The sequence below is a fragment of the Dissoconium aciculare genome, assembly GCF_010015565.1.
Source record: "Dissoconium aciculare CBS 342.82 unplaced genomic scaffold K489scaffold_14, whole genome shotgun sequence".
Taxonomy (NCBI): Eukaryota; Fungi; Ascomycota; class Dothideomycetes; order Mycosphaerellales; family Dissoconiaceae; genus Dissoconium; species Dissoconium aciculare.
In genome coordinates, this window is record NW_022984964.1 from 303,434 (window position 1) to 328,606 (window position 25,173).

A 25,173-nucleotide genomic window follows, 5' to 3' on the forward strand; every position below is an offset into this window, starting at 1 on the left:
TGTGTGCTGCACCTTCACCAATCATCGTCTGTAACACCATCACACACTCACACACTCCTCACCACCACCAACGACATCGGCTTCTCTTGTATACCCGTTACATTTACCACCGCCAACGCCTGACTGCCACAACGAGCAGCAGCTTCACCGCACCGCACCGCACCGCACCGCACCGCTCGACAGCCCGACAAGCTTGATCCTTCCTCTCGGGGAATCCTCCTGCAGATTCGGTGATTGTCACCACCACCACCGACCGAGCTGCTCTCCCAAAGCAGACGCGATATCCGTCCGCCCGTCCGCACCGCTTTGAGGTTGTGCTCTACTGCACTGCACTGTACCTCCACCATCCAGACCTCGACGCCGTCTGCACGTGTTTGAGCTCCTTCGTCTTCTCAACAATCGGGCCGTTGTCTGCATATCACATACATACGCGACGGGTCGGAAACACGGCGCTTCGGGATCTATCAGAGCTTGACTGTAGCTCGCTCCCTCCCATACGGACCTCCACCGAGCAGCCCTATCGATAACAACAAGCTTATCATATCCTCCCTCTTGCTGCTGGCAACCCGACGCTTCTTTCCCTGCTCGAAAATCGCCTCTGTCCATCAGCGACAGTCCGTCACCGCCATGTTCTCCCGACGCGTAGCCGCCCGCGTGGCCTCTCTGCCCGCGAACAACTCGGCCGTCGTCACTCCCGCATCCACCTCCGCCGCCGCACTCTCGCGCACCCTCTCCACCACCGCTTCTCAACGCAAAGCGCCGTCGCTCTCCGACATTGCTCCCGATCAGGCGCACACCTTCGCCGAGAAGCAGAAGCAGTTCCGAGACAACCTCGCCGAGTTGCACAGGAAGAAGAAGGAACAAGAGCGTCAGTCTGCTGCGTCTGCTTCCACATCTTCGGCGACGACCGCCACTTCGTCGGTGGTCAACGCTGCGTCCGAGGCTTTGTCCCAGGGTCTAGGCTCACTTTCTACTGCTACAGGCGAGGCCGGGCGTCAGAAGGATGCCGCCAGCGGTTTGCCGAGCGAGTCGTCCCCCAACTCCACCGTCGGCCGCCTCAGTTCGCTCATCTACGGCACCGAAGAGGGCCGGGAGATGGACCGCGAGATTGAGCGTTCCTTCTCGCAGACCCTCGCCCGAGGGAAATACGTCCACAGCATCGTCTTCCACGAGGTCTACCCCGACAAGGTTGACGAGTACGTCGAGCTCGTGAGCAAATGGTACCCGCGCATGGCCGGCATGCCCGAGAACAAGGTCAACCTGGTGGGAAGCTGGAGGACGGAAGTCGGCGACAACGACACATTCGGTATGGAAAACCCGCCCAATTATCGTTTATCCCCTTAGAGCACACACAGTCCACAGCTCCTCCCAAAAGATTCCAATTTGCTAACCACAAGCGATTCAATTTCCATCCACACAGTGCACATCTGGGAATACCAACGCTACACCGGCTACCACGCCAGTCTGCACAGCATCCAATCCCACCCGGATTTCCCGGCCTTCGACAAGAAACTGAAGACCCTCATCCGCAACAAACGCACCTCGCTCATGCAGGAGTTCCGCTTCTGGCCGACCTCCCCTCCGCGCCAACTCGGCGGCGTCTTCGAATTGCGATCATACCGACTCAACCCGGGAACGCTCCTCGAGTGGGAGACGCACTGGCAGAAGGGCCTCGCCGCGAGGAGGGAGGTCATGGAGGGTGTTGGAGGTGAGTCGCGATATCCGTTCTGCTTTTTCTCGGGGGAGGGATGTTTTTTCCTCTCCCTTTCCACCCTAGTTCGGTCGCGAGGGAAATGATGATTTGCTGACTCGGATTCCTACAGCCTGGTTCGTCCAGGTCGGTGAACTCAACACCGTCCACCATCTCTGGCAATTCGCCGATCTCGAGGAACGTCGCAATGGTCGCGAGCAGAGCTGGGGAGTTTCCGGATGGGCGGATACGGTACGTCATTTTTTTTTCCTTTTCTTGCTTTCCCTTCCCTTCACACTCAGGTCTCTCATTAGTCCATATCTCTTTCCAAGATGGATCATGTGAAGTTGAGAACAAGAACAATGGAGGAGGAGAAGAAAATGAACTTTGGCTGATTATTTGATTCTTCTTTCTTACCAGGTCCACAAAACCGTCCCGCTGATCCAGACCATGGAGAGCCGCATCATGGTCCCCATGCCCTGGAGCCCGGTGAGCTGAACGCCCACCTATCGAACAAAACGGCAATGCGATCTGCAGCATTTCCGATCCCGGAGATGAGGTACGGGGAAGGTAGAAAAGAGGCGGAGTCCATTCTTCCCTGCCAAAAAAACTCCGGACATTCCGCCCCGCTGTCGCTTTTCTTTTTTTTTCTCGTCCGCCAACGGCCCCACCTCTTGTCCGCTGAGACGTAGCGCGGAGATCAGCGAATGCGAGAAAGAGGAGAGGAAGGGAAGAGGAAGATAGAAAACAAAAAAAGCTGCGGAGGGAGCTAGGAAGAAAGAAAAAGCGATCATGAGAAAAGAAAAAAAGTCCCGAGATGTTTTTTCCCGGTGCAAGGCGGCAGAAAGAGGGCGAAAAAACCCCCCAGTCGTCGCTGTGGTGAGAATGGAAGAAAACCTCGAAGTGGTCCATGAGGGAAAGGGGTCGTACGTGTATTGTATCATGCATCTCCGTCAATATCTATCTATTTTCGACTCTTCGAACGTCGTGGGAGGCTTCTCCTTCCTTCCCTCCCAATCGTGAAATCCTTTCTCTCCCTCCCTCCCTCCCTCCCTCTCTCGTCCCGTAATCAAAGGAGAGAGGGGGGGGCGTAGAGGAAACCCTCCCCCCTCCGCCCGCTTGTATAGTCCTCGTCATGAGAAATGAGGACACACATATCTATCTCCGTCCGCACCCATACCTACACACATGCACATCTGCAACCGACGCAGCGACCAGAGACACGCAGAGGACCTCTTTTCTATTCTGTTTCGGAAGAGGAATCTACTGATTCCCTCTCGATCTTTATTAGAAATCAAGTTGGATTTCTTTTCTTTTAATTTAAATTTCTATGATAAATCTCTCCGTCATCCTACACGCGGCCGCAGAGGCCAGGAACCGACGTCCTCGGCGCCCTCGGGGTGGCGCTCCTCGACTTGATACTGTAGGGGAGGTCAGATGGATTCGACGTCCTTTGGATGGGGGGAGCAGATGACGAGAGGGGAGGAGAGAGAAAAGGAAAGAAAGGAAGAGAGAAAGAGAGAAAGAAAGAAAGAAAGAAAGGGAGAAAGAAGAGACTCACCTTGTTCTTGATCATCTCGTACCATTGGATGAGACTACTGATCAGAAAGGCCGTCGAACCCCATAGGCTGGACAGCGAGGAGTGGTAGACGGCGGTGGGGTTGAGATAGGCGGGGCCGAGGGCGCCGCATAACCTGTGTTGTTGTGACGAATGTCAGCGGGAAAGGATCGGGCGAAAGAAAAGATGGGAGAAAAGGGGGAAGGGAGGAGGGGAAGGAAAGGAAAGAACTCACATGAACCCACAACTGCCCACCAGACTCCACGCGCCGATCCACCAGCCCAGAACGCCCGGCTCGAACCGCCACCACTTCTCCTGCGTCTCCAGCATGAACAGCAGGCTGGCGGCGATGAAGAAGGCCGAGGCGACGATCTGCGGGATCCAGTACGCCGCGTTGAGCTGCCACTGCACCAGGTTCTCCAGGATGCCCGGCAGCGCGACGATGCCGGTGACGACGAAGATGGTGGTGCCGATCAGCTGCACGGTGCAGGCGAGGAAGCCGATGCTGTGGATGTGGTGCGTCGCCAGGTTGTGCCAGGTGGGGAGGAAGCGGAAGGGGTGCAGGGTGTAGGTGCTCCCGGACTCGAGGGTGGAGGATCCGATGGAGGAGGGCCCGAGGTCGAAGGCGTCGCGGCGGGGTTGCGGAGCGGGATCTTCATGGTCGGGAAGGTCGTCGGGGAGATCTTTGGTCTTCCAGCCGAGTTCGGGGTCGACGGCGGCGGCGGCGGTATGGCGGTGATGGTGGTGGTGGTGGGAGGGATTGAGATGGTGGAGGAAGAGATGGAGTTTGGCGTCGACCATTTCCTTCTGATCCTCGTCGTTGTTCTCACTCTCATCCAAAAACCTCCGCAGTACAGAGCCGCCGAAGGAACCCTCGTTCACCGCTTCGAGGTAGGCGATGAAGGCGGCGATCTGGAAGAGCAAGACGCCGATGCATGAGGTGATGCCGACGCCGTATTTGGCTTGTCCCGGGAAGGTCGGGACGTCCGGGAAACCCAGCGGGATCCATGCGAAACAGCCGTTGATCACGAAGACCGCGGAGCCCAGGGTGTAGCCGAAGGCTACCCAGAAGGACATATCCCAGTAAGGGAATGTCGTGCACATACGCCAGAGATTTCTACATACCTGTGCGATGGGTGATGGGAGTCGGGCGGTTTGTGAAGGTGGAGCGGTGGCGGTGTCAGTCGTGGGGATGGTCCTGGCGGCGGTTGGCACGGCTAGTGATGCTGATCGGGAGGGCAGCACGATGGAATTCTTCCGACCTTTGCGGGAATCTCGCGAACGCCACAGTAATGCCAGATCGGAACCATCAGCCATTCCCGAGCCGGCAGGGTCCCGATCATCCTTCCATTTCACGCCCATGAGGACGCGGGTTGGATAGAAGAATTTGAAAGGGCCAGTTGCACGGATCCGTTGAATGTGGAATTTATCCTGAAGTTTCTCCGAGGTCGATTGGACTTTGTCGCGTAGGGCTGAGGTTGCCGTCGTCGTTGTTGAAAGAGTAGTGGATAGATGTGAGTTGGTGATGTTGCTCTCGGCGGGTTTGAGATCATGTGAAATGTCGCTTTCGGTACTGTTGAGGTCATGTCCCGGAAGGGCACGTTCATCATTGCGAACTACGAGTAAGTCCTTCTCCGCGCGTCCATCGGTCGTGACGGATGCTGGCATGAGCGGATTTGGATCGCGGTCGCAGAGGGAGGCAATGAGCGAGAAGACGACACCATGCACGTCAGGAGCACGTAAAGGAGAGAGAGCCAACCACACGACGGAGCAGCAGCAGAATGAGCGATTTTTCTCCGATTTCTACGGCGAGAAATTAATTTTCATGCGTTGTTCTTGTAATAATGCTTGCTTGCTTGATCTTGATTTGTTCTTGTGGATTGTGTATGTAGATCAAAATTGCGCGTGCGTGTGTGAGTGAATTATCGATAAATGTCTCACACAAGGAAGAATGAAACCGACAACGTGCTCCTGAAGTCCGAATCCGACTGGATGGAATGAAAATGAGCGAGATAGGGGACGACAACGCCGCAGCGACACACCACTTGCTTTAAGAACATATGCTTGAGCGAAAATCCCCGGGAGGAGAAGAGAGAGAGAGAAGTGGAGGCACGCGACAGAAAATCTGCCACACACTGTCTCATCCTTCTGGTCCTGGTGGTGGATCTCTTTGCATGTACGCAGCCGACACCTGCATAGTGCGAGAGGTTGTTGGAGGACTGTGAATGGTTGCACACACACCCCGGGTGGGTTTCCTGCGCACCGAGTCCTGCGAGAGGATCAGCCGAATAGTCCAGATGACGTCTGAGCCGTGGGATGCTCGGGGGGAAAAGCCTTGGCCCTAGGAGAGGAAAATGACCGCAAGCGTGATGTGATGCCGGGCTCACGGCTGGAATTGTCTCTCTCGTGCCCAGTGCAATCTCGAAACGGACGGATGGCATGGCTCCGGCCGCAATCGGTTTCCCGGCCCGCACCGGCGTTCCTTCTCACGTGGGAGAGCGGCGTGGCGTGGATCGTCGAACGGATGCCAGGAAAGGTTCATGTCATCGTTTACTAACACTCGACCATACCATTCCCACTTCATCCCGTCTTTGAATGCAACTTACTTACACGTACCATGCGTATTGTGATCAAAGCGGCAGACGCAACAAGTGCTGCAATGTAACCAAAGCGGTAGGCATGACAATGTGCTGTAACGTAACCTCGAGAATCCGTCTTCCATCTACCATCTAAACTCCTCCCTCAACAAACTCTCACTCTCCAGATCATCCAACACTTTCCCCGTCCCGTTCCTCGCAACTTCCAACAGACTATTCGCCTTGACACGACTATAGAACACGGGACAGTCCCGACTATCACACGATACACTGTCATCGAACGCGACATCCGCACAGCTACGGCAGACCTTCTCGATATCGCGTGCGCGCATCTCGGCCTTTTGCAACCGACGGCGGAGGGTCAGGATAGTTGATGATGTCTTTGTATGTCGACAGGTGTGACATAACGGTAGCTCGGCGACGGTTTCGCGGAGTGCGGAATGTGACTGCTGCTGCTGCTGCTGCGCGGGAGCAAGTTTGGTCCGACAGACGAGGCAGTGGGAGCTGCCCATGTAGCTCTCCATCGTCCTTTTGGTATTCTTACTCTCGCCCTCGTGGAGTCTCGGCCCACCGAGCATACGGATCCTCTGCACTTTCGGCATCTCGTCATACCACGCACGCACGTTCGCGCCGACCAAATTGAAGATACGCTCGAGGGGAGGAATGAGGTTTTTGTTGATGTAGTATTCCGCATCGAGTTCCGCATGGGCGTCGTGGAGAAGCCGCTCGGGCTCGACGCAGCGCTCCCATAGTCGTGCGCCGGGTGCGCCGGCCATGACTACATAAGGGATGCGTTCGCCGTATTGGGGCTCGGCGCGAGGGTCGCGGAGCATTCGCTTGGTGGCGATGAGGGCGCCGGGCGGAGGGGGTCCTTTGTCGGCGTAGGTTCCTAATTTGACTTCTTTCGCGAAGCAAAAGTCTTGGATGCTGACACGACCGGACATGATCTTGGTACATTGCGCTTGAAAGTACGATTTGACTTGGCTGAGATCTGCTGTGCGAAAGAGTAGCTTCAGTGCCTTCTCCTCGATCTTTTGTTCGGCGGGTGTTCCGTCTCGCCGGACAGTCTCGATTCCTTTGGCGTCGAACTCGGGTTCGGTCTGGTTCGGTGATTCGTACTTGAAGCCCACGTATCTCTTCTTCGCGAGAAGCACGCATGGGTGATAGACTTTCTCAAACTTGAGCTTGATCGGTCGAGGATTGACATCAGTCACTGCCTTTGCGATCTCGTTCCCGATCTTGAATGCATCATCTCGCGTACGACCTTTCAGATACACGAATAGACTGTCGGTATCGCCATACACAACCTCAGCGCCCCATCGCTCGACCGAGTGGATCAATGCGATGGCTTTCTCCAATGTCTCTCGGCCCGTCTGGACGATACTATCAGCGATTTCCGAACACGGCATGCGTCCTGAAAATGATGCCGAAGTGTAACCATATGTGACGTTGGCAATGAGTTTGAGCGCAAGCTGCCTGTTATTCAAGAGCTGTTGCAATGTCTTGTCATCCTTGTCGACTTTCATTCCGCTCTTGACCATGACGCGTGTCTCCAGGATTTCGCCCAACATCTTTGCAAGCAGACTCTTGCGCATCTCAGGCCGTACATACATCATGCCATTTGGGGCAATGTTCAGCTTGTCTTGTACCAGTTCCAGGAGACCCGGCGCACGTCGGAAATCGCCGAATCCAAGTTTGTTTGTCCCACGCCAGTTTGTGATTCGGCCCAAACAAGTGGAGTAGCAATAATTGTAAGCGATCATTACACTTGGGTACAAGCTCTGAAAGTCCAGCACCAGCAATGGACTGCTGTAGAAGGCTGATTGTGGCTCCATGACAAGAGGGAGACACTCAAGAGCATTCTGTGCCCCGACTTGCTTCCTACTCGGCGAAACGAGGATGAAAGACTCGGGCTTAGCAATACGAAACATGAGAGATTCCACCTTGAATTGTGAACCACGGCTGAACACCGAGAAGAAATCTACGCCAAGCAGACGAGCTTGTTCAGAGGTTCTCGGAATCAATTCGTTCGCGTCGAGAATGTCCAGATCCAGCTTGGTTCGGGAAACGAAATAGTTGAGCACCTTGGCCAAATCCTTCGGCCGTTTGCTTCGGTACCATTTCGTCAATGAGGCGTACGAGTAGTGAGGAATGCGGCGCTGAAGAAGATGAAAGACAACATTCTCCATCGTGTATTGCAGGAGATTGAGTTCCGATCGCATCGCGCGCCAAATATTGATCGTATGTCGACCCGTGATGCGCACCGTCGAGGTATGATTGAAACCCCATCGATCTGAATCTTTCCCGAATCGACCATGAGACAGCGATTTCATTCGTGAAAATTCATCGGGCAGGTTGAACTCGTATTGTATTCGAGCACGCTCGATCAAGTACCCCCAGCTGTTGTTATGGACCTCGTAGCCGGTGAGCACATCTGGATCGTATTCTCTCACGATGTCGACCATGCGATTGAGGAGATCGAGCTCGCTTTCCTCTGCTTCGACTTCAACATTGTTGCCGACCGTCTTGCGAATCTTTTCAACCCGATCGCAGTCATCCTCTTGCGCCAGGATGATGATGCCCATTTTGAAGTTCTCGTCGGCGAGTTCATCCGCGATACACCAAACGATCATATTGACCTCATCCCGCTCTGGATCAGGAGCTAGATCGACGCGGCTGTTGATGTGCGTTTCCAAGCTCATGATGCTCATGTAGCCAGTCTCGTGTTGGACACTCGTGCTTGCTTTCTTCTGTGAGTATTTAACGCCATGTTTGTTCTTCTGTGTAGGTCCTTCGATTTGAGATAGTTCACGGTCGGGTTTGTTCTTGCGCTTGAGCTGGGAGCTCGTCTGCTGTATGGAAGATCTTTTTGCGTCATACTGTCCGGTGCTTTGGTCTTGCTCCACCCAGCCCTCAACTTCAGCCCAGGTTGGCGGAGGACTCATGATCTCCCAGCGACGGAGAGTACATTTCCTACTCCTTTCTCTCGCGGCGACTTTCGACGACTGCTTATCGTAATCGTTTGCTTTCACGCCTTCATCAACTCCCATTGTGTTGAACCTCGGCAGGTAGGGCATGGTACGACTAAGAAGCTTGAACTCTTGGCCAGCATATTCACGAGGTCTCTCGGGGACATCCTTTTCGTCGCTATAGTACGCATCCTGATAGATGACTGCAGGCGTCAGGGTGCGGCTGACTTCTGCTGCCGATACGGGAGCAATTGAGTAAACTAGAACATCGATATACCTCGGCGCAGGGAAAGCTTTGCCATAGTTCTTTGCAAGAACCGGGTCGATCGTTGGACGCTGCTCCACAGGTGATATGGGAGTATTATGAGAGCCTGACTTCACCAAACTGCCTAAAGAGTCCGTAGTGCTCTTCTGAGATGCATTCTGCGTTGGTTTCTGCAATTGATCATCACGCTGGCTCAATCGGAGAATGGTCGCGGGATCTTGCGGATTCTTCACGACAGGGAATGCCAGCTTAGAGCCTTGAGATGCGACGGGCGATTGCTGAAAGCTCGGTGGTTGAGCCGAAGGCGGTGGCAAGTAGTTCTCGTTATTGTCATGGTCGAATGCTTTTGGAACTTGAGCTCCGGGCGGTGGACGTTCGAGTGGTGATGTGGGAGACCAAGTCAAGGATCCCGTCTTTTCAGCCCTCCTATCGGGCACCCGCAGGGTCAGTCCCTGGTTGATCGTAGTTGAGTCGGCGAGCTTGCTTTTCTTGAAGGGATGTCGACTGCTGGTCGGCGCGACGCGTTTGAGGGCATCACTTGTTGATAAAGCTGCTGCTTTCTGCTCAGCGGCGTCGAAGAGCGATTCGGTCTCTCGCGCAATGGCCTCTTTGCCTGAAGCAATGGCGAGCTTTTGACGTTGCGTGAGCATGATCTCTTTCGCTTTCTCTTCGTCGCTTCCATACTCATCCTCATGTTGATTTGCATTGGCCTCGGCCTCGTCAGGTGTAGTAACTCCACTTCCCTCGCTCTCTGCCAAGCCTGGCAGTTGAGTCTGATTCGAAAGGATCTCGTCTAATCTTTGAGTGGCTTGAAGCTTCTTCTCCGCGCTCCAGCGAAAAGTCATCGTGCTCGTGAACAAGTCGGCTACACTATCCCACACGGTCTGTACTCCGTCATTTGTTTTATCCTGCTCACCAAAAGTTTCGAATGAGAGTCCGCCGCCGCCACGCGCACGCTTCTCTTGAGCGGCAAGCTCCACAACCATTCGGCGAAACTCGACTTCGTGAATCCAGCCACCGTCACTCGTGTTTCGAGGATCCGCAGACATGCTGACCAGCACTTCCGGTGGGAAGGGAGATGACGAGTCATCTGAGAGCCCCATCCGCTTCTTCCGCCTCCGTGTTTCATCCTTCCAGAGGCCTTTCATTGAATGTACAAGTTTCTCCTCAATAGGCAAATTGTCTAGCGATGCAAGCCGCTCGACAAATGAATGATGTAGCGGTCGTTCATCGATCGACAAACGATTAAGGATGTCTTCCACTCTGATATCAAGTTCGAGCTGACAATGGCTCTGGCGAGTGAACTCGTTCGGGTTCAGCAAGCGGTCGGCAGATATCGAGCGATCGTGCCAGATGTGCTCTTCGTTGTCCAGGTCATCCCAGGCGGGTATCGGCTCTCGGAATTTTGCGTGCTTCGCTTCAATGTATGCACAGCCGTACAAGTTAAAATCACACATCCATTGGAGGAGATACTGTAGATGAGCTTCATATGGCTGAAACATCTGCTTCATGACTGCACCCTGCTGAAGGAGATCCGAGAAGCGAGTCATATGCAGTGGATTGAGAAGATAGACTTTTAAGAAGTATTTGTACCCAACATTGTAGCCGAAGAAGGGTACTCCCTTGACCAAGCTGATGTGAGCGACAAAGATGGCCTTGCTGGGGTCATCGTGAGGATTTCGACGGTACGAGAGTGTCAGTGCAGAATCGATAGCACTTCTGAAGGCCGAAATGTACGTATCGACAGTCTTTTCCTCGATGGAGCCTTCGTACGGGACGAACAGATATGGAAAGGCTCCATGAATATGAGCGCAGACCTTTTGTCCGGTTTCAGTCGCTCCAAAGACACGAATTACTGGCACTTGAGGTAATCTGTTTCGTTGAGTTGAAGAGAATGTATGTGACCCAAACAGAGGCGCATCCAGACTCGACGGCGAATGTTGATAATGATCTACGCAATTCAGTCGAACGCGGAAGACTTCTGTTTTCCTAGCCATGATCCAGGATGTTGTGCTGTGCGATCATTGTCGTTCCATATCCAAACGGTGTTTGTGAAATGATGCTTGATTAAATGTAGGGAGCCTCCAAATGCTTTGATTTCCAAATCGATTATGCAGTCGTCGCCGATCAGATGCAAGGAGCAGATGCCGTGATGTTGTTTCAATACTGTGCATATGCATCGTGTGGCGTTGTTAAAGGACTTGCAGGGCTGGAGAGGCCGGGAGACGCGATCTGTATTATGTCAGCAAACAATTTCACGCGACCCGTGGACTCGTCGTTGCTGGGCTTGAATGTGGCTGACGCGTTCATCTTCTTTCACCCACAACTATCTGCAATATTCCTTCTGTAATCCTCTAGTCCACCGCCATACGATGCTGCCATACCCTTGACTTCGAATCTCAGCTTCCTAATGCATCCAAATGACAAATATTTGGAGTCACAGACGATGCACGACCGCGCCGCTGTTGAGCACAACAGCCACGAAGACGAGAGAGGATTGATTACTCATAAGAAATGCCACCCGCAGATTAGTCACCCAGATCCCGTTCCAACCTTCCATAGAAGCGAAATGATGTCAGATCCTCCGGGGGCTCTTATTAGTTCCTACCAGTTCATCGATTCGGGCCGAAGCCTATATACTCGAAAGCGGCCGCATTGGAGTTGCTGCAAGTGACAACGTTTGCGATCAGTGGCGCGAGCTCTCGAAGTCGTCGGATTGTTACTCCTACTGAAAGCCGATGCCGCGATTCTTCAGATACGGTTCGAACACCGGACAAAGAAGTTCCTACAGCGTTTTGAAGTGACACATACCGATCTCGCGTTGCCTCCGATACCTACTCATTGGCATCATGTTACATCTGCCAAGAAAACATCCCCAGGTGCTCCACATGCCGTGGAACTTCACAGCTGTAAGCACCCGCCGCTCCTTGGCAAACCAATTGGTAAAGTATCACCGTGTCACTCCGAGCAGCTCTGCAGGAGCAGCGGTGCGTCAACCAAGATCCTTGGAGAACACAGGCCACAACAATGTCACGATTGGCCATTTAGCCGTCAAGACTTCTTATGGTGTGGACCCATCAAGCACAATCTATGTGTTATCATGCCCAAGCTCCTCCAGGCGATGGAAATTGGAATTCTGTAGGCGACGCGCGTTGATCAAATATATTTGAGATCTGTGCAATGTTGTGTTCACGCCGCACAATGTTTCGGAAACGCCACATAATGGCGATAATACATGTACTTGATTCTTGATGTCTGTGATGTCGGGTGAGAGGAAAACTCGTGGCGAAGCGATGAGGGTATGCGGGAAAGATCTGCATTGCTGACTCGAGATGCAGCACACAGGTACTGTGCAGTACCAATTTTTTGCTCGTGACGCCATGTATAAAGTAGCAGAGCGATCCCAGGATTTGCAATGTTCAAGATCTTCGTGATATCGCTCAAACAGCCATCATGCATCCAATGCGACAATTGCTTGCGTTGGCGTTGTTTGCCCGCGCCAGCTTTGCGGGTGCTTTATTGTCACGCCAAAGCTCAAGTGATGTCAATGCTTGCCCGGGCTACAATGCTGTCAATGTTCAGACAACAGGTACTGGCTTGACAGCGGATTTAGTACTTGCAGGTCCAGCCTGCAATGTCTATGGCACAGATCTTGAAGATCTGACATTGACTGTTGAATATCAGACCGGTATGAATTGGTTGATTCGATGAATTTTCATGTGTATGTGGCTAACCACACTTCAGATTCGCGGCTTCATGTATTAATTCAAGATGCGCAGTCCCAGGTCTATCAGGTTCCTGAATCTGTATTCACTCGACCAGTCGCCAATGGCGGCGATGCTTCGAGCAGTGACCTCGTCTTCAACCACGTCGACACTCCTTTCAGCTTCTCGGTGACACGCAGAAGTACGGGCGATGTTTTACTCGACACTGCTGCAAGTCCCTTGATCTTTGAAAGCCAATACGTACGATTGAAGACGTCCTTACCTGCTAATCCCGTGCTTTACGGTACTGGAGAGCATACTGATCCATTGTGAGTCCAACGAGATGTTCTCCAAAGGAGAGTTTGGTCACTGACGAATCATCGTAGTATGCTCAACACAACTGATTACACTCGAGTGATTTGGAATCGTGACGCCTATGGAACGCCTTCAGGAACCAACCTATACGGAGATCATCCTATCTATTTCGATCATCGTGGCTCAAGCGGTACTCACGCTGTCTTCCTTTTGAACTCGAACGGCAAGAGCATCAAGATCAATGATTCTACTCTGGAATACGACCTGCTCGGTGGTGTCCTTGACTTATACTTCCTTGCCGGCCCGACACCGGTTGCAGCCGCACAACAATATTCCGAGGTCGTCGGAAAGAGTGTCATGATGCCATACTGGGGTTTGGGCTACCATCAATGCCGTTACGGCATGCGCGATGTTTACGAAGTTGCTGAAGTGGTTGCCAACTACTCGGCGGCCAACATTCCATTGGAAACGATGTGGACCGACATCGACTACATGTATCTCCGCCGTGTGTTCACGCTCGATCCCGAACGCTTTCCGTTGACTTTGATGCGAGAACTTGTTTCGACAATCCATTCCCGTGGTCAACACTACGTGGTCATGGTTGATCCGGCTGTTGCTTATCAAGACTATCCGGCCTTCAATTCAGGTCGCGACCAGGACGTGTTTTACAAAAGGTCTGATGGCTCAATATTTGAGGGTGTCGTCTGGCCCGGAGTGACTGCCTTCCCTGACTGGTTCCATCCCAACACGCAAGCTTATTGGAACAATGAATTCGCATCTTTCTTCGATCCTGAGACTGGTGTTGATATTGATGCTTTGTGGATTGACATGAATGAGGCTGCCAACTTCTGCAATTGGCCATGCACCAATGCAACACTCCAGGCGCAGCAGATGGGCAACCCTCCACGTCCACCAGCTGTCCGTCTTGGACCCGACAATGCCATCGCTGGATTCCCGGCTAGCTTCCAGCCGCAATGCAAAGCACAAATCACGTTCAATGTCAACGCTACTACACGTTATGGCGAGAACATCCTGGTGCTTGGCAGCGTGAGCACTCTTGGCGGCGGTGACATTACCAACGCAGCACCGCTTGGAGCCGATCGGTATCCCATCTGGGGAGCGACCGTCGATGTTCCTGCAGAAACCACAATCACATATCAGTATGTCCGTACTGAGACTGATGGCAGTTTTGTCTATGAGTCCGCGAACCGGACTGTCACGTCAACCAGCTGCAATAGCCAGCCGCAAGTTGTCAATGATGATATCACAACTTCGACGCCACCGCAGGCGAATGTGAAGCGTGACGCTGCTTCACAATTCAAACTCGATCGTCCTCTATTGCCTTCCCGTCAATCAGCTGGCAAAAAGCTCGGACTCCCTGGCCGCAACCTCATCAATCCATCATATCAAATTGGAAATGCTGCAGGTAGTCTGAGCAACAAGACATTGGATACCGATCTCGTTGACTACGGCGGCACCGTTCAGTACGACACGCACAATCTTTACGGCGCTCAAATGTCTGAAGCATCTCGCATTTCCATGCTCAAGCGAAGACCGACTCTGCGTCCAATGATTATCACACGTTCCACGTTTGCCGGCTCTGGTCGACAGGTTGGACACTGGCTGGGCGACAACATTGCTGATTGGTCGCACTACCTTTTCTCCATCAAACAGGTCCTTGAATTCGCCGCACTGTACCAAGTTCCCACCGTCGGTGCCGATGTCTGTGGATTTGGGGGTAACACATATGCCAAAGATATCCTGTGCGCACGGTGGGCTTCGTTAGGAGCGTTCTCGCCCTTCTATCGCAACCACGCAGAGCTGGGTGGTGTCCCACATGAGTTCTATCGTTCGCCGCTCGTCGCTGAGGCAGCTCGCAATGCAATCGCCATCCGATACAAGCTGCTCGACTATTTGTATACCGCTCTCTACCTCCAGAGCACAATCGGAACACCCCTCGTGCAGCCCATGTTCTTCCACTACCCCGAAGATCCGAATGTTAACGCCTTGGGATACCAGTACTTCTACGGGCCCGGCGTCCTCGTCGCGCCTGTGACCGAGGAGAACAGCACCACTGCGACCTTTTATCTACCCAAGGACACTTTCTACGACTACTACACCCACGAGCTCGTCGAGGGGACCGGTTCCACCGTGGCGCGCGAGAACGTCGGCTACACCACTATCCCGCTCTTCTACAAAGCCGGAAACATCATCGTGCAACGCACCTCTTCCGCCAACACCACGAGCGAGCTCCGCAAGCAACCCTTCACCTTGATCATCGCCGCCGACGCACAAGGCAAAGCCGAAGGCACCCTCTACCTTGATGATGGCGAGAGCATTGAGCAGCCTGCGTACAGTCTCATCCAATTCTCATATGACAATCGTGTTCTCGTGACGAGTGGAACTTTCGGCTACGATCCTGGCGTTGGCATTGTGGAGATTGTGGTGCTCGGCGATGGTGTTGGGACGGGTGTGAATGCATCTGCCGAGGCTTATGCCAGGATGACGAAGCGTGAGAAGGCTTTTCCTTTGACCGCGGCTTGGAGTGGAGCTGTCTAATCTTTCCTCTGACCCGTAGCGGTCGTTATGTTGGGGATCTCTCAATGCACTAGCATGGCTTACTCCGAAGGAACTATTGAGGTGGAACTTGGTGATGTATTACAGCCTTTGCTTGGTCTCCAGGGATTTGTAGCACAAAGTACGAATAGTAATGCAGTAGCGGCAATCGCAAGTAAATATTGGCCAATGCATGCAATGAACCGCCTCATTTACAAGATGATGTACTAAGATTTGGATGACTAATCTGCCAGGATTCTTTCTGATGAGTAATCTGTTCACTATTCGATAGTCACGATTCTTCAACGGGGCTCTATGGACTATTTCCTTGATTGTTAGATCAGGCAAATAACTCGTGTTATATTGGGCTCTTCATCAGGCTTTCTCTGATTGATGCTCGGCGGCAAGCTGGATGATGCTTTCGCTGGCTTGCAAACGCCAGCGTGCAAAAGCCACACATGTTTGAAATGGGGACTTCTCGACCGACCTGCGTGTCTGCATGTACCGATAGTACTTCGTTGACAATATCTTCGATAGGCGCGATTCGGCCTGGAGAGATCGTTCGCCTCCAGCATGAATCGTAAGGTCGAGTGCGTAGAGCGCCGGCGCGTGCAGTGATTGCATCCGCGTATAGAGAGCTCGAGGATCGGTATGACAGGACGACTTTAGCCTGCTGGTTCCCGCCACACTCGTAGGATGACTTGCATGTCGGGCAACGATGCGAGACAAACCTTCAGTGATTTTTGATGCGATTTCTGGAACGATTTTGTACAGGACTACTGTGGCAGCGTCGCGCGAGCGCTTCTCGGCATTCCGCTGTCACATGGTTACAATGTCTTCGCAATTGAAACACCTCATCTAGAGAGAATCTTGAAATCAGGGTCGTATTGATGAGCAAAGCGCTTGTTGTGCGTACTGTAACATACGAAAGTTGTCCGGGCGCGCGGATGTCGATCATAAAAGCTACACCTCCGCCGATCGTTTCCAACAAACTTCCTTCCCGTGCTTGAGTCAATTTTCACGAAACGAAAGAACAGAGAGCTGTGCTCCTATCACCAGGACGACATCACTGCAATTTCAGAGCACCGCTAATTGACAGGAACCATGCTCATCCGTTCATCTCTCTTCCTTCTCGGAGCTGCTTACGCTTCTGCGAGCAATCTTTTCATCACGGATTATGATGGCCACCTCACCTCGGTCAAGCTCAGCAGCGAGTCCTCTGGCGCATATCAGCTCAACAAGAACATAGCTTATGGCGAATGTGGAGCCAATCCGACATGGTCGACAGTGGATATCGGCCGAGGTGTTCTCTACTGTCTAGACGAAGGGTTTGCCAATGACGATGCGGGTGCCTTGACCTCGTTCTCGATCGAACGGGATGGACAGCTCGTCAAAGTACGGCACTTTGACGGTCTGAATGCTCCGGTTTCGGCCGTCATAGTGGGAGAGCCGACGGAGCAGCAAGCGCTCGTTTCGGCGAATTATGGCGGAGAAGGCGGAGGCTCAGTCAGCTATTTCAACTTGCAATGCAACGGCGACTTCACATTCAATGAGGAGATCAAATTCAAGCACACTCTTCAACCTGGACAAGATGAAGAGCGACAAGCCGCATCGCATCCTCATCAAGCCATTGTGGATCCCACGGGACAGTATGTTCTAGTGCCGGACCTGGGAATGGACCTCGTTCATATTTTTGGATGGGATTTCACGAACCATAAACTCAAGCAGCTTAAATCACTCGAAGTGCTTGAAGGCACAGGCCCACGTCACGCTGCGTTTTGGAACCCATCCGGCGTCGCGTGCGAGACTTGTCCCACGTACTTCTATCTCGTCTCTGAGCTTGCCGGCACAGTGACCAGCTATCAAGTTTCGTATCTACACAATGGCGGCGGCCTGACCTTCAAGCAAGTCCAAATCAGCCGCACCACTGGCCCGCACTTTGTCAAACAAAGGACTGCCCCTGCCGAGATTGTCATCAGCGTAAGTTCTGTTTTACCGCTCCCTACAAACGATCTGTCTACCCAGCTAACACATCCATGAAAACCCCACAGCCTGATAATCGCTTCCTGATCGTATCCAACCGCAACGATAGCTCCACGTACACTTCCATACCTCCCCCAATTCCAGGCGGCGGTTTCCAATCTGACTCGCTCGCCACCTTCGAGCTTTTACCTGATGGCAACCTGAACTGGCGCCAGCTCTGGCCTGCAGGAGGTTCTTTCCCGCGCCAATTCAGCTTGAACAAACTCGGCAACCTGGTGGCTGTAGGTCTTCAATACACGAAGAGGGTCGTGATTTACAGTCGCGATGTTGCTACAGGCCTGATCGGTGAGCCGGTCGCTCATCTGGACAGGCTGGGCAATGTCACTTCTGTTGTATGGGCATAGAGAGGCAGCGGGGAGAGAAAAGGCAACAGAAATGTGAGGAGCGAAGGTCAAGGGCTGGTCCTTTCGACAATTCAATTCTCCGACGCATGGAACGTCGCGGGACGCTGGAAATAGTCCTTCTATCAAAAACATGGCATTGCGACGAGTCTCGACTTGCTAGATTTGCGATATCCGGACCTGTTTCTATCAAAAGAAAGCCGTATTTATTCCTATTTCTTTCCATCTTCTCCTATTTCAATCAATGCTCGAACCTTTATAGGATCCATCCAACAAGGTTGTATGAGGTTGTCACCAACGCTGCAAACAAGTGAGGATGACTCATCAAAAAATACACCTCGCAGATTAGTCATCCACACGCCACAGAAAGCGAGGTCCAAGCCATTGGTGTCATCCTTCATGATCGAGCGCTGTGATAAATGAGCAACCATTCAACAAGAACAAATTAGTATTGTTTTACAGCAAATTTATCGGAGCATTTGGAAGAATTTACAAGATGAGTGCAATTCTCCGATCAAGATTTCCGGCAGGCGCGGTGGTCGTCGCGAGGAGAACCTTCACATCAACCGCGACGGCGCAACACATCAAGCGCGTGACCCTTTTCAAGATTCCCAAGGAGAAGGATATTGATGCGGTCTTGAAGCAATACGAGAAAGTCCGCGCGACGTCGGTCAAGGTATGACATTCGAGAGATATATATTCTGTCCCGACTCGCAATTGCGCAAAGCTGGGTTTCTCTGATCTCGATAGCAATGGCGACAATCAACATTCCGAGACACAGTTACTAACATTCTTCGGGTCTACTCAGGACGGCAAGCCATATATCGTCTCCAACGCCGCCACGAGGATCATCAACACCGAGTCTCCACGAAGCGAAGGTTTCACGCTCTCAAGTCAATCCGTTTTCAAGAACCGGGAAGACCACGATTACTACGATAATGAATGCCCTGCGCATCAGGAGTTGAAGGCAATCTTTCCCTGCCATTCTCACAGTGGACAAGAAAACAAATGGTTCAAGTCAGGTTTGCTAATTTGCTCCTTTTCCAGGAATTGACTGCCAAGGTGCGAACACCTGGCGGTGTTATGACGGTGGTCACCGAGGGAGAGTGGCCGGAGGCGAGAGTATGAATAGTGAATTGAGCAGGTAATTTGAAGGCTAGGATACAGGCCATAGGTGGATATGTACATGTACGATGTGGGATCCAATGTGATGTTTCTATGTGATAAGTATGACTTGGACGATTACCATTGCATCAATTGGAGAGGTGAGTTTCCAAAGAACATCAGAGCTGGGTTGTTTGATCATTTTCTGAATCATTCCCAGCCGCCATGTCGTCGGTGAGGTGCGTGTCCGCCATTGGAATTGACGTTGTCGCCATAATGCGCATGTAAGGTGCCCCTGAGTTGGAGCTGCGCAGGAGATCCAGACATCAGAATTGTAGATCCATCATGAGAAATGTTTGTCGCGAATAGCATTCCATCGTTGTCGAGCAGATGGGGATGTTTCTGATACCGACATGGCCTCGGCCTGCTGTCCCAGGGTCCAATGCTCTGAAAGCCACGGTCCGAGCTCCAGCTTAGTCAATATTCGACGACATCATCGAAGATTTTGGTGAGGCCACCCATCACCATCTCAATGTCGTTGCGATAACATCATACTTACTCGACTAATACATTGCGCGTTCGCCGTAGCCCGCCCTTCGATCATCTTCCAGAGCAGCAAAGCTGTCTCTCGCACATCTCCACCACCTTCCGCAGCGGATAGCGCGGCCCAGAGGAACATGCTTCCACGGTAGCATTATTGTCGGCCGGGTGGCTTACTTCTCAACATCAACGAATGCATTGCGACCCTGGTGGAAGCCTCATGAAGTCTCAATGGAGGATCTGAAAGAAGCAGCAAAGACGGCGGAGGTGCCTCCCGCGCCACCTAATGACCGGGAAGATGTTACATTTGATTTCGAGACCGATGCAGCTCTCAGGAGCACTCTCGGATCCATCGACAAGCAATACGTACCACAGGGAGATGTCCCTCGTCGCATTCATATCCTGGGCACGGGCAACATCGGTCTACTCGTAGCGCATTCATTGCGGAGCATTCCCGATCCGCCACCGACTTCGTTGATTTTCCACCGCTATCGTCTGCTTCAGGCTTGGGAGAAGAGTAAGAAGGTTGTCACAGTGAAGGATGGGTCATATACGGATTCTCAAAGTGGGTATGATGTCGAGCTTAAAAGAGATATGCAGCCAGGAGTCCATGGCATTAAAGTGGACGATCCAGTACAGTTCTATGATTACGCCGATCGGCATGATCTAAAGCCCCACAAAGCCGCGGAAATCATCGCGGAGAGACGAAGGGACATGAACGAAGGGAAGAATCCGCTTGGGGACTTTCGTAACGCACCGCACAGTGGTGACTACGCCTTTAGCAATGAGCCGATTTACAATCTCATCGTTGCCACCAAGACGAACAGAACAATTTCGGCGCTCGCCTCAGTAAAATATCGACTCTCACGGCAGAGTACAATCTGTTTCCTGCAGAACGGCATGGGCATGATCGATGACATCAATACTGAACTCTTCCCGGACGAGGCAACACGACCCAATTACATCCAGGGCATAGTCTCACACGGCGCGAACATGCCACCCCTGACAAGGGAGGAGGATCCCTTTTATGTTGTCCATGCTGGACATGGCACTATCGCACTTGGCATGCTTCCCCGAAACAAAGCTACTACCACTGAGAACAGGGCTCAGCCGCCTAAATCATCCAAAAAGGGCAAATTGTTAGCGGGTGGCGATGAAGATTGGTCGCCCACCTCTCGCTACTTGCTGCGCACACTCACACGATGTCCAGCTCTTTGCGCCGTCGGCTTCACGTCGATCGAACTTCATCAGCAACAACTGGAGAAGCTCGCAGTGAACTGCATCATCAATCCCCTCACCGTCCTTCTCGATGGCCGCAACGGCGCCATCACCTACAACTTCCAACTCACTCGCGTCATGCGCCTCATGCTCGCCGAGATCTCCCTCGTCATCCGCAGTCTCCCCGAACTCCAGGGCATCCCCAACGTTCCCACTCGCTTCAGTGCCGAGCGTTTGGAGACACTGGTCGTCGGGATCGCGAACAGGACCGCGAACAATATCAGCTCGATGTTGGCAGATGTCCGTGCCGGCCGTCCGACGGAGATTGACTATATCAATGGGTATATCATCAAGCGCGGAGAGGAATTGGGGATTACATGTTTGGTCAATTATGCTATCATGCAGACGGTGCTGGGCAAGGCGATGATGACTTGGCGCGAAACATCGGAATTGGTACCGCTCGCGGACGCGCCACTTAAGCCGCAATGAGTGTAAACATTTGTATGTATTATTTACTTTTTCTCTTCTTCTTGTGTAGAATCGACGATCTTGCTTCATATATTGCAACTATGGGGTCCCATCTACAACTGCTTCACGGATAGTAGGTAAGCACACTCGTCCAAGTGCGAAGATCAAGATGGTAAGTTCGGGCTGCAGGTACGGGGGGCGAAGATACACAACATGTGATGACGAGGCGGCATTGTCTGGGCGACGGACTAAGGACTTTTCTTTCACGTGGGTAACACGAGACGATAAAGCCAGCAACACCGCAACACATGTGCGCTCAAACACACACAACACATCGAGTCGGAAAGCGCACACCGGCAATTAGGTGGAAGTCACAATGGTTGAAGGACAAGGAAACCTCATGTTGTGGATCGATATTGCAACGATCCCGTCCTCGCTTTACTCTCTACCACATCAACATACGAGCATAAGATTGCTGCATCTCCTCTCTTCTCAACATCGTTCTGGGAGCACGTCCTTCGATATCGACTCTCGTTTGTCCGTCCCACATTGCCACGATTCTTCACGGGATCAACACATTGTTTCGACGAAAGAGATTCGGAGCAGCTGAGATGAAGCGATACGTCGCTCTGAGCCTGCTGCTCACTCCACTCGCTTGTGCAAATATCATCTTCCATAAGGTGCAGCCAGCTTGTGATGTGAAACTGCCTCATGCGCAGGGCTGTCTGCGTGGGCAGATCTGCCTGACGAACAATACGTGAGTCGAGGATGGCTCGCGTTGCTGTCTGGTCATGAGCTGACTGACACCTGGTAGCTGTGCTCCGGAATGGAATGCTTCGAGCTACGACCGCGAGTACTACAGACTGATCATGCAGCGACAAGCCGTTCGCGACGATGGACATTGTGGATCGGCTTTCGGCGGTGCAGTTTGTGATCCGAATGGAGCTTATGGCGGATGCTGCAGGTACGTTATTGTTATTTTGGTACTTCTGCGAGGTGATACTTACGCAAGTTTAGCGAATACGGGTGGTGCGGTAAAACGAGCGATCACTGCTCACTTCAGAACGGCTGTCAGAGTGGATGCGACTCAACTCCAGCACCTCCTACGACTTTGATCAATTTCACCACTAGCAATGGCGAGCCTGTGATCGGACCACCTACTGCCGTGCCAGCAGCAGAGCCTACTGGTGCAGTCACAACAGATGGAAGCTGTGGTGCCGCCAATGGCAATACTCTCTGCGGCAATTGGCCTCTCGGAAGTTGCTGCTCCATGTATGGCTTCTGCGGCGACACGAGCGGACACTGTGGCGAAGGCTGTCAATCTGGACCTTGTAATCAGCCAGCAGTACCACCCGCTCATGGACCATCACCTGCTCCAAGGAACGCTAATCCAGGGTCTTACAACATCGTCGGCGATTCTGGAGTTCCCGCAATGCATGCCGCGCTGATGCCCAATGGCAAGGTTATGTTCCTCGACAAAGTTGAAGATTACACGCGGCTCAAGTTACCCAATGGCCGATTCGCTTACAGCTCAGAATATGACCCTCAAGCGAATACTGTAGTGCCTCTCGCATACAAGACCAATGCTTTCTGCGCTGGCGGTACTTTCCTGGCTGATGGTCGAATGCTTGCAGTCGGTGGCAACGCTCCGTTAGATTGGCTTGATCCGACTGTCGGTGATGGGTTCCGCGGTCTGCGATACCTCACGCGATATGCACGCGACGGATCGGCCGATGGTCAGGACTGGTCCGAGCCTGGTAATCAGCTCGATACGGCACGCTGGTACCCCAGCGTCCAGACTATGCCAGATGGCACCATTTTCGTGGCATCGGGAAGTCTCAATGGTCTTGACCCAACGGTCTCGGAGAACAATAATCCGACATACGAAATTTTGAATTCGGATGGCACCTCGCGAGGCGTATCAACGACTATGGCGCTACTAGTCAAGTCTCAGCCGTATTACATGTACCCGTTTATCCATCTGCTGAAAGATGGCACATTTTTCGTCTTCGTCTCCAGATCTTCCGAGATCTTTGACGTCGGGTCTGGTCAGACTGTTCGAACTTTCCAAGACTTGCCAGGAGATTACCGTACCTATCCGAATACTGGTGGCACAGTGCTCCTTCCACTTTCATCTGCTGATGATTGGAATCCGGACGTCATCGTCTGCGGTGGAGGTGCATATCAAGATATCACATCTCCAACCGATGCCTCCTGTGGTCGTATCCAGCCTCTGAGTGCCAATGCCGCATGGGAGATGGACAGCATGCCAGAAGGTCGTGGTATGGTCGAAGGCACTCTGCTTCCAGACGGCACCGTAGTCTGGGTCAACGGCTGCAATCGCGGAGCTCAAGGTTTCGGCCTGGGACAAGCTCCGACATTGGAGGCACTCATCTACAACCCTGCAGCACCGCTCGGTCAGCGGTGGACGACCGGTGCATCGACAGGCATCCCCCGCCTATATCACTCGGTCGCACTTCTACTCCTCGATGGCACGCTCATGATAGCAGGAAGCAACCCCGTTGAAATGCCCGTCTTGACGCCCGACGCAGCAAACCCTTTCGTCACCGACTTCCGCGTGGAAATATACACCCCTCCCTACCTCTCCGGCGCCAACGCCCAGCGTCGTCCCACAAACATCGCCCTGTCAACATTCGCTCTCGTCGCAGGCGCCGCCCAGCCACTCACAATCACTTTCCAAGCGCCTCCGAATGCTCAGGGTTTGAAGGTCGTGTTATATCACGGCGGGTTCGTCACTCACTCGCTGCACATGAGCCATCGCATGTTGTTCTTGGACCATGAGGGTTTCGCACCTGAGCAAACGGGCCAGAGCGTTTCGGTGAGCATGCCGCCGAGTCGCAATTTGGCGCCGCCGGGGCCGTATGTGGTTTATGTTGTGGTTGATGGAGTCCCGGGGATTGGGCAGACTGTTATGGTTTCGTGAGTGTGAGTATTAGGGGTTGGAGATGATTGGACTTTATTCTCGTATCGGCTGCGGATGATGAGCCTCGAGCCTCGTGCTGGTCGAAGATCGGGGATTCGTGACCTTGAGCATCAGTGACAATCTTGGAATGGTCAATACATCTGGTAGTGACTTGACATTTATCAGCTAGGCATGGACAATATTGAAGTTTAATTGCTACCAAGTATTGTAAAATGTTTATAAAAAGCGTATCTTGCGACATTACAGTACAGTCATGTCTATAACGAAATCATCGCGTCAAATGGTTGCTCAATCCCAATCCCTCGAGAGGTGTTGCCATTGCACGAACCACGGCCCTACATACATCCTGCCTATCGCAATCATTGAATACGGACTGCTGCTATCATATCTACTTTCAACTTGTTCGGAGGAGCCATTGTCCTGATAGACCTCATGATATCTAATAACTCGACATGGTAACAACTGGAATAGGGTCGACCCAACCCCAAGTGGCCGACAACCCAAACCCTAGCAGGTCAGATCCCAAGATCAACAAAGATGACGGTAAACGGCGTCATTGTCTCACCGTTAACAATGGGGAGAACTGTGCATTCTGAAGTCTCAACAGTTGGTATGGTACTGCAAAGGTGGGCATCTACATAAGACACGGATCAACCGAAAGTGGCTGTTCGCATATTTCCGCAACGGTGGATCCAAACCGCTGCTGCCGTGCGATCACCCGTACTTTTGACCTTCCGGAGATCGTGTGCTCTCATCACACAGTTCCGAGACATGACGGTACGCGAGTCTCTCAAAGTGGCCGGTAAGTCTCCACATTACCAGTCTGATTGTTGCTAAGAATATATCTCTGGGAAGCTGGAG

General features: G+C 52.5%; 7 protein-coding genes across 7 annotated transcripts; 6 read left to right on the forward strand and 1 right to left on the reverse strand.

The window, feature by feature from the left end:
• Window positions 1-305: 305 nt before the first annotated feature.
• K489DRAFT_75598 (NIPSNAP family protein) lies at window positions 306-2,561 on the forward strand. Its single transcript, XM_033608897.1, has 6 exons — window positions 306-868; window positions 983-1,306; window positions 1,421-1,708; window positions 1,824-1,942; window positions 2,111-2,240; window positions 2,296-2,561. The coding sequence occupies exons 1-5, from the start codon at window positions 628-630 to the stop codon at window positions 2,186-2,188; spliced, it is 1,050 nt and encodes a 349-aa protein (XP_033456191.1). The 5' UTR covers window positions 306-627; the 3' UTR covers window positions 2,189-2,240; window positions 2,296-2,561.
• Window positions 2,562-3,036: 475 nt separating this feature from the next.
• K489DRAFT_373615 (uncharacterized protein) lies at window positions 3,037-11,076 on the reverse strand (the record flags this gene model as incomplete). The annotated part of the gene is made up of 7 exons (XM_033603437.1): window positions 3,037-3,111; window positions 3,252-3,384; window positions 3,484-5,051; window positions 5,291-5,467; window positions 5,512-5,589; window positions 5,865-5,902; window positions 6,006-11,076. 7 exons carry the CDS (start codon window positions 11,074-11,076, stop codon window positions 3,037-3,039), a joined length of 7,140 nt encoding a protein of 2,379 aa, XP_033456192.1.
• A 1,379-nt stretch (window positions 11,077-12,455) lies between these two features.
• On the forward strand, window positions 12,456-15,820 carry K489DRAFT_434486 (glycoside hydrolase family 31 protein). Its single transcript, XM_033608557.1, has 3 exons — window positions 12,456-12,767; window positions 12,824-13,112; window positions 13,170-15,820. Exons 1-3 carry the CDS (start codon window positions 12,533-12,535, stop codon window positions 15,655-15,657), a joined length of 3,012 nt encoding a protein of 1,003 aa, XP_033456193.1. The 5' UTR covers window positions 12,456-12,532; the 3' UTR covers window positions 15,658-15,820.
• Window positions 15,821-16,758: 938 nt separating this feature from the next.
• Window positions 16,759-18,041, forward strand: K489DRAFT_326362 (putative isomerase YbhE; the record flags this gene model as incomplete). The annotated part of the gene is made up of 2 exons (XM_033601898.1): window positions 16,759-17,634; window positions 17,706-18,041. The coding sequence occupies 2 exons, from the start codon at window positions 16,759-16,761 to the stop codon at window positions 18,039-18,041; spliced, it is 1,212 nt and encodes a 403-aa protein (XP_033456194.1).
• K489DRAFT_75711 (uncharacterized protein) lies at window positions 17,864-18,420 on the forward strand. The gene has a single exon (XM_033608898.1). The coding sequence runs from the start codon at window positions 18,032-18,034 to the stop codon at window positions 18,350-18,352; it is 321 nt and encodes a 106-aa protein (XP_033456195.1). The 5' UTR covers window positions 17,864-18,031; the 3' UTR covers window positions 18,353-18,420.
• A 114-nt stretch (window positions 18,421-18,534) lies between these two features.
• On the forward strand, window positions 18,535-21,389 carry K489DRAFT_373618 (uncharacterized protein; the record flags this gene model as incomplete). Its single annotated transcript, XM_033603438.1, has 5 exons — window positions 18,535-18,714; window positions 18,766-19,060; window positions 19,086-19,182; window positions 19,363-19,381; window positions 19,731-21,389. The coding sequence occupies 5 exons, from the start codon at window positions 18,535-18,537 to the stop codon at window positions 21,387-21,389; spliced, it is 2,250 nt and encodes a 749-aa protein (XP_033456196.1).
• Window positions 21,390-21,979: 590 nt separating this feature from the next.
• Window positions 21,980-24,312, forward strand: K489DRAFT_373619 (carbohydrate-binding module family 18; the record flags this gene model as incomplete). The annotated part of the gene is made up of 3 exons (XM_033603439.1): window positions 21,980-22,125; window positions 22,183-22,332; window positions 22,386-24,312. The coding sequence occupies 3 exons, from the start codon at window positions 21,980-21,982 to the stop codon at window positions 24,310-24,312; spliced, it is 2,223 nt and encodes a 740-aa protein (XP_033456197.1).
• Window positions 24,313-25,173: the final 861 nt, after the last annotated feature.

What these genes read in the sequence shown, in the direction of transcription:
- K489DRAFT_75598 (XM_033608897.1), top strand. Translation starts at nt 628, where the DNA reads ATGTTCTCCCGACGCGTAGCCGCCCGCGTGGCCTCTCTGCCCGCGAAC. An exon ending in GAAGAAGAAGGAACAAGAGC is followed by an intron (nt 869 to 982) that starts GTCAGTCTGCTG and finishes CTACTGCTACAG; the next exon opens with GCGAGGCCGGGCGTCAGAAG. An exon ending in GGTCATGGAGGGTGTTGGAG is followed by an intron (nt 1,709 to 1,823) that starts GTGAGTCGCGAT and finishes GGATTCCTACAG; the next exon opens with CCTGGTTCGTCCAGGTCGGT.
- K489DRAFT_75711 (XM_033608898.1), top strand. Translation starts at nt 18,032, where the DNA reads ATGGGCATAGAGAGGCAGCGGGGAGAGAAAAGGCAACAGAAATGTGAG.
- K489DRAFT_434486 (XM_033608557.1), top strand. Translation starts at nt 12,533, where the DNA reads ATGCATCCAATGCGACAATTGCTTGCGTTGGCGTTGTTTGCCCGCGCC. An exon ending in GACTGTTGAATATCAGACCG is followed by an intron (nt 12,768 to 12,823) that starts GTATGAATTGGT and finishes ACCACACTTCAG; the next exon opens with ATTCGCGGCTTCATGTATTA. An exon ending in GGAGAGCATACTGATCCATT is followed by an intron (nt 13,113 to 13,169) that starts GTGAGTCCAACG and finishes GAATCATCGTAG; the next exon opens with TATGCTCAACACAACTGATT.